The sequence below is a fragment of the Phaethon lepturus genome, unplaced genomic scaffold, assembly GCF_000687285.1.
Source record: "Phaethon lepturus isolate BGI_N335 unplaced genomic scaffold, ASM68728v1 scaffold11464, whole genome shotgun sequence".
Lineage (NCBI taxonomy): Eukaryota > Metazoa > Chordata > Aves > Phaethontiformes > Phaethontidae > Phaethon > Phaethon lepturus.
The window spans coordinates 33241-45977 of record NW_010535489.1 but is presented as its reverse complement, the minus strand read 5'-3'; the positions used below and the strand labels follow the sequence as shown (position 1 = coordinate 45977).

The 12737-nt window shown below is 43.4% G+C and overlaps 1 protein-coding gene across 1 annotated transcript in view; it reads left to right on the top strand.

Annotated features, from left to right (window-relative positions):
* Positions 1-332: 332 nt before the first annotated feature.
* TRPM8 (transient receptor potential cation channel, subfamily M, member 8) overlaps positions 333-12737 on the top strand; it is a 41224-nt gene continuing 28819 nt past the window's right edge. Inside the window, exons 1-7 of the mRNA XM_010285832.1 lie at positions 333-422; positions 2001-2074; positions 4746-4902; positions 9580-9757; positions 10115-10287; positions 11472-11646; positions 12695-12737. The exon at positions 12695-12737 is cut by the window's right edge and continues 49 nt beyond it. Of these exons, the coding sequence (XP_010284134.1) occupies positions 333-422; positions 2001-2074; positions 4746-4902; positions 9580-9757; positions 10115-10287; positions 11472-11646; positions 12695-12737 (890 nt within the window). The remainder of the gene's footprint in view (positions 423-2000; positions 2075-4745; positions 4903-9579; positions 9758-10114; positions 10288-11471; positions 11647-12694) is intronic.

Genomic DNA, 12737 nt, shown 5'->3' with positions numbered 1-12737 from the left:
GGAAAGAGAGTTAAGATATGGCAATGAATTGAATGGGATGGCATATAAGGTATGTTCCTTTCTCCAAGCATGTTGGAGTTCTTTTGGGAGTGGGGAAAGAAAGTGGAAAGTCTCTTTGTGGTATGAAATAAGGGAAAATATCTTCCCTGAATGTTAGTTTCATGTTTTAGGAATCAATGCACTTCCCAATTCTTTATGCTGGATTCAAACAACTTCTCCCTTGCCTTCCTAGGGCACTAAGTGTCCTTGCTTGTTTTTTATGTGGTGGAAGAAATGACCATTGCTCCTTCATCTCCTCTTCCACCACGTTCTTTCAGGTTTCGATGGGCACCATGCGACACCGAAGAAATGGCAATTTTGAGAGTTCCAGACTCCTGTATTCCAGCATGTCTCGCAGCATAGATGTGTCCTGCAGTGATGCTGTGAGTATCTGGTACATCCTTGATACACTTGGGGGTTGTCTTGGGAGTGGGCCACAGTGGTTATGAATTAGGTCACATCAGGAGAAGGATGATTGATGTATCAGTTTTCCCTTTATAGAGAAGTTTTCCTAGCCAGTAGCGATTTTCAATGCAGATTTTGTTGGCATGGTAAAAGTCTAAGGATGCATTGCATTCCTTTTGATCCCCATAACTCTTTAGTGTCCGTTCTTAGTCACTTCTGGTTTTAAATCCCTTTTGACATTTCAGTTAGAGACAAATCCTCTGTCTCTATAAAGAACAACCTCAATCTCTTCACTCAACTTGATGGTAAAGGCAGACAACATATAATTATGTTGAACATCCCTTTCAATCCTTAATGATTTGCTGATCGCAGCGATTGTCTGGCAGATTTCTTGCTTCTGATGGGCTTGCAAGAGGCCTAATGACTAGCTCTTAGGTCTTTAGCAAGTGGTTCCCCCTACCTTTTATTTTTTTGGTCTTTGCATCCTTGTGGCTTTTACTGGCTAATTATATTCCCTTCCATTTTCTTTGTTTTGGATATTACACTTTTTATGCTTTTCTACTTGGAATAACTTCTTTTAACTGCTGTTTAACTACAAGTGTTCTGTCAAATTGGTAAACTAAACTATAGCTGTATGTCTCCCATTTTCATCCCAAGCTAAATCTTGGCTTGCAAATCCAAGCTGTGCTTAAAAACAAAACAAAAACCATCCCAAACCTTCAAACCTGTATCAGCAAGTGAGAATTTTTTTTTGCTTTTCTAGCTTTCAGAGGCAGATTAGGAATGAATTTGCATTTCCCAAGTTTGAAAGCTTCCCCTGCACTTGTGGAGTTTCAAGGTTAATATGAGAGTTAATGGTTAAACAAACTGGAGAGACTTTGCATTCCACTCGGCTCACATAAAGCATGACTGTTTTGTTCTAGTTGTTCAGGTCTCCTGCTGGGGTCTTTTTGTGTCAAATTAAAATAACCCCTACCCAAGAGGACGTTAATGTTGTTTTTTTTTTCCCGGGGAAGAAACAGTGTTTGCCATACTCTTTCAAGCAGTATCTGGACCACTTAAGCACTATTTAAAAAATATTGTCAGTACTCTAAGTGATTCAGCATGCAAATGGAAATGCTCTGTAATCTACAGCTACCTGTATTGTGGCACTGAATTCAAATAAGACATTTTCGATGTGGGTCTTTTGGATTAAAACCTGAAATTAAAATAGGCTCTCCAGCAGGTCCTAGCACATCAAATCTGTTTTGCTGTTCAAAGTTTTTTCTTCTGGAGGGGGAAGCCGTACCTTTTGCCTCTTTAGTATATATTGTGCTTGATAGATATAAAAATACTGATATCGCATGTTTTTTGGAATGCCTATTAGTGATTTTTAGTAGTCTTCTGTGTCCTGTCAACTCCCCTCAGTGCTTTCTGGTTGCCTCTCACCATCCACTTTGAAAAAGGAGACTTGTTGTAGCAGTTTTCTTAGTGTTTAACCGGGCTGTGCTGTTACAGAGGTTTCTTCTGTTTTATGAGTTATCGGAAGTAAACTTCTTTAAAAAATTATTTTCAAGGATTTGGTCAACTTCATCCAAGAAAACTTTAAGAAGAGAGAATGTGTCTTTTTTACGAAAGACACCAAGTCAACGTAAGCAGACATTTTTCTCTTGTTTTACAGGCATGGGGAACTGGGAACTGAGGCCATTTCTGCCTGCGAAGCCGTGTGGCAGGGGTTGGGCAGGGAGCAAAATTTTTGGCGTTTTGTTAAGAGTCTGAATCCAGCAATGCAGCCTCGCCTCAGTCTCGCTTGTGCAGCTCCTTTCCTTGTCACTGCTTGTTTGGCTCGTTTGTATATGCCTGGGCTTTTCTACATGGTTAAAAAAGCTGGAAGTCTAATGGTCAGCCAGGCACCCTGGGGTGCTTCTCACAGCTCTAGACCAGTGCTCTCTGAACCACTTGATTGCACACCCCATCAGCAAAACATTTTTGAGCATTACTCGCAATATATGATTGTTTACAGACTATGTACATCTACTAGTGTACTAATATTATGCAGAATATAAAACATACACAAAAAAGAGCAATTAAAAAAAGGATTAAATAATACACTATTTTTAGTCTTTTAGAAGTCTCATCTCATTCAGTTTCAGCTGCTCTAGAGTCTCAGGAGTTTGTGTAAAAACTGGAAACACATCCATTTGAGTTGCTCCACAACTAACTTGCTGCAAAAGTAGGGGCCTGACCTTCGCGCTGACTCTGTCAGCATGCCTTCCAGCAGCTCTGTTAAGGGGATTTAACATCAAATTCCCTGTTTCAAGCATAATTATGGCAATACATAGGTGCTTTTAAGGATTCAGTTCCAGGACTGGTATTGGTGTATAACAATGTATGGATGTGTCAGAGCTTTGCATACTTTAAATTCTCCTTTTAAACCCAAATCACTAATTCCATGCACAAGCCTTTGCAGCAGAGAGATACAGCCGCTAGGTTTTGCTCAGGCTGATGTTCTCTTAATACAGGCTATTATACATGCTCCGTATTCAGGAACAAGTACTTATGCAATGTAAGTTTGAGGACCATAACATTACTTTTGGTTTTTTTGGTGTTTCTGTAATCTGAGGAGAAAAGTGATCGAACCAATGCAGCTGCAGAAGTCCTAATATAGAGCTCTGAGGGATCTCAGTAACTCCATTCTCCTCTGAAGCAGGGAAGAAAAATGCCTTGGAGAGAGGGAGAGGGAGGGAAATGAGTCTCATTTCAGAAAGTCTTACTTAGGGTCCTCTTCAGCCATCTGAAATGGGATATCTGGCAAAGGACCAACAAAAGATGGAGAGATGGTTCTTAGCAGCTTCTCTTCCTGCAAGCCCACTGGGAAAGGCTTGCACGCCATACTTCTTAAGTTGCTGGGTTTTTGTCTATTTTAAGGTAAGCTGGTTTTATTTGCAGGCTACAGCTGAGTAGAAGAAACCATGTAAGGTTTCTCTTGTTCAGAGAGGCATGCTGTGATTTACCTTTGCAGCAGTCTTCACAGGAGAGCATTACTCCATCTCCTATGTGCAGTCTGGAGGCTAACTATAAAGGTCACTGTAGGCACACAAATTAATGTACTCCTCTTAATCCTTTTCGGCTGATGCATTCCCCCTCCCCGGGTATATTGCTGAATTGCACAGTACTGTTAAAAGCGTTCTTCCTCTTGCTTTGTCTCCCCATCTACTTTTTTTTTGCTGTTAGCAAAATTAACATTGTGCAAGTGTTCACCTGATGTTGCTTGTTACCTTAGAGTGTGGGGCCACACTTGCTCCCTCCTGTTGCTGCTGATGCTGCTTATTGCACTTGGTTTCCTGCGGTTATCGGACAGTCCCCTCATAAGCAAGGACCCCATCTTGAGGAAGCAGGGATGTAGGCTATCGATAAGGTTTCATGGTCTGTGCTGCACCTTTTCCTAGGAAAAGAATTCCCCTAGCTTTCCCAACTAGTCCTGCACAACTCAAGTACAGATTCTTCCTCCCCTTGATGCAATTTCAGTGTTGGTGAAGAGGGCATCGGTAGTGACCGCACACCATGCCGTGAAGCGGACAGGGGTGCTGGTGGAGCAAGTGTGCTAGGGACACAGCAAACTGCCTGCAAAATCTGCTCAGAGACCAGACATCCATTCCGTCTTGATGTGAATATGTCTTGGGTGTGCTTAGACACCAGTCAGGCCCTGGGTTTGCATGGAAAATGATTACATTTAGTAATGAGTTCTGGTTCATTTTCTTCATTTGTGTGCAGAGTTGTAGGGTTTCAAATGAAGCTCCTGGTGACCCAGCTTGGTTTGTGATAATGTAAGAGGCCACACAGGTAAGGGCCATCCAGGAGTGTCAGCTCATCTCTCAGCACAGACTGGTTCCTGAGGTGTACTCTGCTCCATTGCCCGGAGCTAGGCAGAAGCAGACTGTGGGAGGAGGAAGCATGACTAGGTGCTGGTCTCAGCTAGAGTTGGTTCCTCTTAGCTGTTCTCTTGTCAGGTGGCAAATCCAAGTAGAGTCCCAGGCACAATGGGGTCCATAGCTCCACCTGCTTGCTTGGCTTGTTGTGTTTGTACAACCGTGATCCCAGACTTTGCAGTTGATGTGATTGCTGTGCTAGGCACCCTATATTCTACTGGCTCCAGGTTTGCTGCAGAATAACACTTCTTGGAAATGTCCTGACTGAGCAGAGGTTTTGAAGGTGGTTTCAGCTGTGAAAAATTTCTGTCTCTTGTTAAACTTATCAAAGCTTACTTTTCTCTGCTCAGGATGATAACCGTGGGGTTTTGTGCCTATTCACTCGTCTTTCAGGGGCAACTTATGTAAATGTGGATACCCTGAAAATCAACACATAGAGGGTACTCAGGTTAACACCAATGAAAAATGGAATTACAAGAAGCACACTAAAGAACTTCCTACTGACGCCTTTGGGGACATTCAGTTTGAAAACATGGGAAAAAGAGGAAAGGTAAGTGATTGTATTAAGGGCATGCGTCAGGCCCCTGCTGGGTGGGCCGTATTCAGAGTCCTGAATCCAGCGCCAGTGGAAACCCCTGAAACGCAGGGAAGGTGAAGCTAAAGTAGATTTTATTCTCATGGGAATGGGAGGAGTTAGGCTACAAAGGATACAAGCCGATTTCTCAAGCCCTGCTAATAGGTAACAAAGATAATTTCTTCTGAGTTGTTTGTTTCATAGGCCAATGATGGGAGTCAAAAGAGGTGATCTGTTTCCAAGCATGGCAGAATGGGTGAATGTGGGTGATGCTCAGTTATTGTTTTTCTTTTTTTCTTGTAGGTAGTTTTATTGTAATTGCCCTGTAATACAATTCTGAAGGTCTTGGGCTGGGAGGAAGTAATTTTAAACTAGATCTGTCATGTCTCTCACTGGGACTCTGTACCCTGACTATATCAGTGTGCAGTTACAGTGGCCGTTTTGTAGTCCCTGTCTGTACTTGAAATGTCATGGTGTTGAGGAGCAACTTAGTCCCCTTTTACCCATCTTTACTGGTGAAACCAACATGATAAGCTCCAGTGCCTGAATGATCAAGCCCCTGATAAAGATGCTTTGTTCCTGACTGTCTGACTTGAACGCCAAGACAAGGCTGGTTTTCGAAACGTTGCACCTTTCTAGCGTGGACTAACTTATGCTTTAGAAAGAAAATGGTGTGAGAGTGCGCACCAGTGCAACTCTTGGGACAGGAGCATGTGCAACATGCTTTGCCTTTGAAGGCACAGCAGGATCCATGACCATGGGGATTTCATATCTGTAGGGGTGTAAGACCTTTCTTCGGAGGATCTGTACTCTTCCGTGCAGGAGCTGCGCCTACCTGCTTGATACTCCATAAAAACATCACTTGTGCTTTGTGATGGCTTTAACATTGCACAGTATGTCATTCAACGCTTGCCTACAGAGCTTGGTGACCTATATTCCCTTCCTCCCTAGCTGCTCTATGTGCAGATCATTGCAGTCTGCAGATGTACAGTGCTCCTTTCCATACAGTTGTATTTTATGCCTTGGATTGGACACTCTGAAGGATGTTGTGAGATGTGTGCCCTGTACCCTCATAGAGTAATTTTGTTTGGAAGGGCTCTCCAGAGCTCTCTAGCCAAAACTCTTGCTCAAAGCATATCTGCATAGACCAGCTTGCTAAGCCCATAACCAATTGAACATTGAGTATTTCCATGGGTGAAGATCCTACAACGACGGTGGATTTGATGGGGATGTAAAGTATCAGTGGAACTTTAGAGGGTTTATTCTGTTTGGGTTTTTTTTAGCCTGTGTTTTTACTTGGTGTGGGGACAAGTGGAGGGGTGGAAAGAAGAGAATAGCTGGTGGTGCTGTTTCCAATGATTTATACTGATACTGTGTGAGGAGTCACATGTGGCTGAGCTCATCTGCCTCTTCTAAATGACTGATATTTACTGCCAGTGCAGCTTGCTTGAGACAATCAAAATAAATGAGGAAAATCAAAGCATGCTATGTAAATTAATTGCATTTGTTTTATGCAAAGCAGCAGAAACAAGAGGCATCTGGGTGGGAAGTAAGATTGAAGGTTTTGAACCACACTTAAACAGACCCAAGTACTTCACACATTTGTTGATATGCATATTTTAGCTTCATGCTGCTGTGTTTTAAGCTGCTGTGTACCTTTACTGAATGAAGAAATGATTTGCTCTGATGCAAAACTTCTGAGTTGTCAGAGCTTAAATGTTCTTTCCTCACGCTGTGTCCCCCTTCCCACCCTGGAAGTTGGTTTGGGTGCCCATAGTTTTTTCGTGAGCACTCTTAAGGCCACTGTGCATATTTCAGAGCATACTTTGTTCAAATGCTGTTTGCAAGTCTGCTAATCCATCCCATCAGCACGTTGGCTGGAGTTACATCTCTAGTCCATATTCTCATTCCCTATATTGCAAGGTACCCGCTGGTCTTAAGCATTGCAAAATGTTTTCTCTTGATCTTCTGCACAGTGGGGAGAACTTCAAACCCAAGGTAACCTAAGAGTTACAGACTATTATCAATGAGGGATGGGAAGTTTTATACCCCTCATTGTATTTGTTAGGATGGATGAGTCCTAAAAGGTCCTAAGCAGAAATATTAGATGTGAACATACCAATAAAATCTGTACATTTAGTGAATCCTGCTTGCACTCTTATTTTTGCAGTGTTGCTCAGATCCTGTAACATCCAAGGACATGGCAGTTGCTGTGGTTTATGTTCTGGTAGCCCTCAATCTGGAAAAAATGCTTCTCCTGAATACCGTTCTGAGATCAGCTGCTGAAACACTTGGCATCACCTGTGTTTGAGGGTTGGATCGGTGATGGTTGGGGTGCACCAGCCGGCTGTACCAGGAGATGGCACCGTTGTACTTCGGAGAAAGAAAGTGGCTGAACCGAGAGGTTCACCTGCTTGAGTGGAGCCCGCAAAGGGCTCTGGAGGTAGCAAGTGTCAGATGTATAGTTGCTGGTACATCGAATAAAACCTAGGTGTAACTGAAGTGTTTGCAGTTATACACCGTGATGATGCATGAGAGAATGAGATAAGCAGCATGGGCAAGGCAGCTTCAGCATCTTTTATTTGGTACTTGCTTTATACAGGTGAAAACGACTTGGATAGATGAAAACAACTGGAAACCTTAACTGTTGCTGGAACAAAGGTAGTCATACAGGTACACAGTACTTGTGTTAGCTCTGTAAACCCTGCTGATAACACAGACTTGCTGTGGGGATGGCTTACCGGTTCTGTGGAGCAGTTAATGTTTCTGGCAGGCTCCCCTCCCCTATGAGGCAACCTTCTCCTGAAAAACACCCAGGGCTTCATGTGACTGATGCTTCTGAGAGCAGAAGCTGTGGGAGTCCCTTAGGTCTCCTGTGTAGCGCTGGAGCCTGCTAGGCTTCCTCTGTGATGTGCTGTTCTGAGCCAGATGCAATAACTACTCCTGGGAACCCATCGTGGAACAGATGAATGTGTTCTTTACTTCAAGTTAAATGCCTCTCAAGATAGGACATTTCTTCCTCAAACGAATCCCCTGGTTTTGCTCTCCTGCGAATACTGGGCGATCTATACAAAATCCACTGTGATTCAGGTCCAAGTTACTCCTTTTCATCCCCTGGTATGGGTTGGGTAGCCATGGCTGTCTCCCAAAAGTCCATCACACTAAACAGTGATGAAGTTGCAAAGGGGCTCTTAAATAGCATAGCAAAACAGCCAGAGAGCCTTTTACATAAATGGAGAGATGGCAGGTCCACCTGAAGCCAGTTTATCCATCTTGTGTGCTTTATGGCATCCTCGTACAGCGTTCAAGCTTTACTACAAGTTTGATAAAGTTGTGGTGTGTTAACTGAAGATGCTGTTATGGGTATATGTTATGATAGGGACACCGTGCTCATGGGAGCCTGGAATTTGTAGCTATTCAAATTAAGGCTTTAATAGTATGATCAAAATAAGACTGTAATTATTAGCAGTTCACTTACAACAATGCTACCACTAATCCATAATCCAAGCTATAAGTAGCTTTGTTAGAGTTAAAATTGTTATACCGTAAACTTCCTCAGTGTTGTGTTCATCTGAATCCCAAGGTCAGTCTTGGGAGTCTTGCCTGCCTTCCTCTAGTGGAAGGAGGGTTTGGAGGCTTTATGCTGACTCCTGAGGTCTTTGGAGGGACAATTTCTGTACTGATCATGGGGATCCCATCCTCCTTTGTCCTGGTGTGCCTGGAGTTATTTCTATAGATTTATCTCAAGACAGTCTGCTTATGCTCTTTCTTTTCAGTGGTTCTGAATTAGACAGTTCTTTTGGTTTTATTTATTTCTAAAAATAATTCTACCTGATTCACAAGGTTGCACTCAAATAGTGACCATTATTGGCCATTGTGATTTGTTTTTACTAGCTGGGACCTCTGTCGTTTGGTGCCTGCATTCTTCCATGCCACCTTTTATTCTGGTCAGAAATTGTTCAGTACGTACAGACTAACTATTTGTTACTGTTATAACCTAAAGCAAATCAAATGTAGACAATAGTTATTACACTGCTAAACAGCTGCTATCACAAACTATACTCAGCTCAGGCCAAAGAGATCCTGAGAATCTGTACTCTCAGTTCAGTACAAAACCTGTGGAATTTTACTAATAATGGCAAAACCCATATTTCTGGGGCTACGCAATTTAGCTTCTGCCAAATTAAAGACATGTGTGGCAGAACATGATACTGCAACCTGAGCACTGCACTACCGCCTGACCCCGCCGCCCAGCGTGCTGGAGGTGCAGGTTGCAGTTTTGGGCTGAACCTGGAAATGGTGGAACTGGGAGATCTTAGGGCCAGCAGTTATGTTTTTCACTATGCTGCGGGTCTGACACTAGCACTTCTGCTTGCAGTAAGACTGTGCCTTATCTCCAGATGTGAGATCTGTTAAGAGAGGAGATCACCTTGCAAGTTCTAGTAATGGGTGTTTGGTTGTAAGGGGAGGATAAAGATACTTTAGAGTAAGAAACAAAGAGTTAAGCTCTGGTTCATCATCACTTTACCCTTTGTCTACCTGATGTTGGAATAAGAGTGTACATTAGAGGAAAATAACGCAATTCCTGGTCTGTTCCCAGCTGTCACTATTTATCTCTTGCTTATTTGTTTCTTCTCTTTTTTCTCACCCAAGTACATCCGTTTATCATGCGACACAGACTCCGAGACACTCTATGATCTCATGACCCAGCACTGGCACCTGAAAACCCCTAACCTTGTCATCTCTGTCACTGGGGGTGCAAAGAACTTTGCACTCAAGCCCCGGATGCGCAAGATATTCAGCAGGTTGATCTACATTGCCCAGTCCAAAGGTAAAAACCTGCATATGTGTCTGTATTATTTTATTGCTGCATAATATTTTTGGAGAGGTAGCAGCTCAAAGGATCAGCGGGGAAGTAGAGTATTCGGTTTGCTTCTGCTTGGCTGGTTCACTTGGGGCAAATGTGACCTAACAGTTTGGAAGTCACAGAGTCGAGAGCTAGTCATCAGAGTGCCCATGATAACATGAGGTTAATTGTGTAGCATATCCTTCGTGTTTAACTGAAGAATAAATGCCTCTTCTGAGGTAAGGTCTTGAGATGGGATTGAGTTGTTGTATTTTAAAGGTAATGCCTTAGAAGGGTGAGTATTCCACTACGTTTTCCCCGGTTATTGCATGTTGTCCCCAGGGGCCTGGATTTTCACAGGAGGCACGCATTATGGGCTGATGAAGTACATCGGGGAGGTGGTCAGAGACAACACCATCAGTCGGAGCTCAGAGGAGAACGTGGTGGCTATTGGCATAGCAGCCTGGGGCATGATTTCCAACCGGGAGAGTCTGATCCGCAGTGGTGATAATGACGTAAGAAATGCATGTGTGTTGGTGGGGAAACAAAGAGGAGGCTTGGCTGTCAATTCTACGGATTGTGTCCCAGACTGACCACTGCTCTCAGCAGTAACAGTGTCCGTGCTAGGCTGATGCTATCAGCCATGTGAAGACCGACTTGGGCGGTCAGTCAAGCTCTGCTTGTACGTTGTGGTAAAGCAGAGCTCAGCAGAATGCTTTCCAGGGCAATGTTAATGTAGAAGCATGTCTGTCTACTTAGCCTGATCTACTGTGTCCTAAACAATTCAACCTGGGATCAGCTTTTCCTCAGTGTAGGCAGCAGTGAGAAGAAACATCAGGCACTCTTCTCAGAACAGGAGGAAACTAAAGTCTTCTCAAGTTTGAGATGGTCACACGTGTCAGGCCTGGTGGGGGGGACCAGTATGTGTTTTCAGCTATGGGCTTAGCATGTCTGTGTGGAAGTTCAGCTGCTCCAATTTCATATTTGACAGAGAATTAGGGAATAACCCCTTCCACAGTTATTTTAGCTGCTGTGAAATCCCTACGCAGTAGCCTGTAGTGGGGATTCACACCTGAGTAAGACACGTACCTGCTGCTGCTGTAACGGATCTTGCTTATTGCTACTGTTGTCCTGTCTGTCAGATAACCTTGTGTTTTGTCCACTAGATGTTACAGAACATGTCTAAAAACCATCCTGCTAGATAAAGAAAAGCAGTTTAATTTATTGAGGGTTCTAAGGAGGTTTGAGGGTTGAACTAGATTGGTCTCAAGAGGTCCCTTCCAACCTAAAAAATTCTGTGATTCTGTGATGTTTTGAAGGAACTTTGCCACAGATTTAATGTTTCTGGTGGCTGAAGGAAGCATGCGTTGCTTAACGGGATCTGTGACTAAACTGTTGCAAGTAACTCCCACTGCTCCCTTGGCTGCAATGAAGTTTTGAGAGGATCATCTCACATCAGGCCGCTCTTGCAAAGAAAAACTTGCCCTGCAAATGTTTACGCTGTGCTCTTGTGTGGGGTTTCTCTCACTGTCTTTTGTTGCTGTTGGGACAGCCATGAGCACTGTCTTGAGTCAGGACATCCAGACTCCTAAGGAGGAATAGTTGGTGGCTGAGGGTTCAGCTGTCACTGGCTTGTCCTTGAAGGCCTGTGCGTGCTCTGCCCTTGGATCTCTGTTAAACGCTGTGCTTGTGCTTCTAGGGGTACTACTTGGCCCACTACATAATGGATGATCTCAAGAGAGACCCCCTGTATTGCCTGGATAATAATCACACCCATCTCTTACTGGTTGATAATGGCACCCATGGGCACCCGACGATAGAGGCAAAAGTACGAACTCAGTTAGAAAAGTACATTTCGGAGCGGGTTATCCCAGGTAGGTGTGGGCATCAGGTTGCAGACCTCCTTCTCCTTAGTCCTTGCACGCTTTGGAGCTGATGCATGGTGATTTTCCAGGAACAAAAGAGTTGTGGTAGCATCCCTTGGATGCTGAGCTGGAATGGATGTGTTAACTGTGTTGCATCTTGCGCACTTTCAGAAGCAACCGGGCTTCTTCAGAGCAATACCCCTCCCCTCATCTTCCTTTCTGTATGTGAGAATAGTCCTTTGTGGGACACAGCAAATGATCCGTTTCAGCTATACAGCCCATCCCTCCCTCCCTTCCTGCTGGGCTCGCTGTTGGAAGCTGACCCATCTACATATTTCCCACCTGGCATTGAATTCCAGGTAGCTGAAGCACAACTACACAGGAGCTGAAACTAGGCTTTTTCCAAAATTTTCATTTGTGAGGGTGACTGATCCATCTGAAACCTGCTCCTAAAAAATTTCTCTTTCCAATCCTTTGCCTAAAAAGGAAAACAATCAAAAGCCTTGTCAGGAAATCCTTAGTTGAAGAGTTTGGGTTTTTTTACTGTGTACCTCAGCTGAAGCATAATTGCTGTTTGTCATGATGAAACACCTCGAATCATTATGAAACTTGCTATGTCTCTTAAACACTAGCTCCTAGATTTATGGAATTCTTACCTTTCCTCTACAATTGAAAATGTGAAGTCAGAGGTTCTGAATCTTCAACCTGTGATAAGAATCTTGCATCTAAACTCAAAATGGTCAAAGCAGTAGGTAAATAGAATAAAATCACATGTTTTGGGGACTTTGCAACTAGTAAAAATTATGACTGTGAGGAGATAAAACACATCTGGTGGAGAAGGGTGTCTGAAGACAGCTATGCAGTGTTAGGCAAAACTGAGTTTCATTAAAACCAGGAAAAGCTGTTAATAGATTGGGCAAAATCAACAGCAAACTAGTATCGGAGTGTCTGCATGAGCTGCTTGGACATTCTTTCATTGTACTCAGGAAAAATAAGTTGTTCAAATTGCATTAATGGACTGAATCTTTCTCCCTTTTTCTTTTGACTTGTTTCACAGAATCTAATTATGGTGGGAAGATTCCAATTGTGTGTTTTGCCCA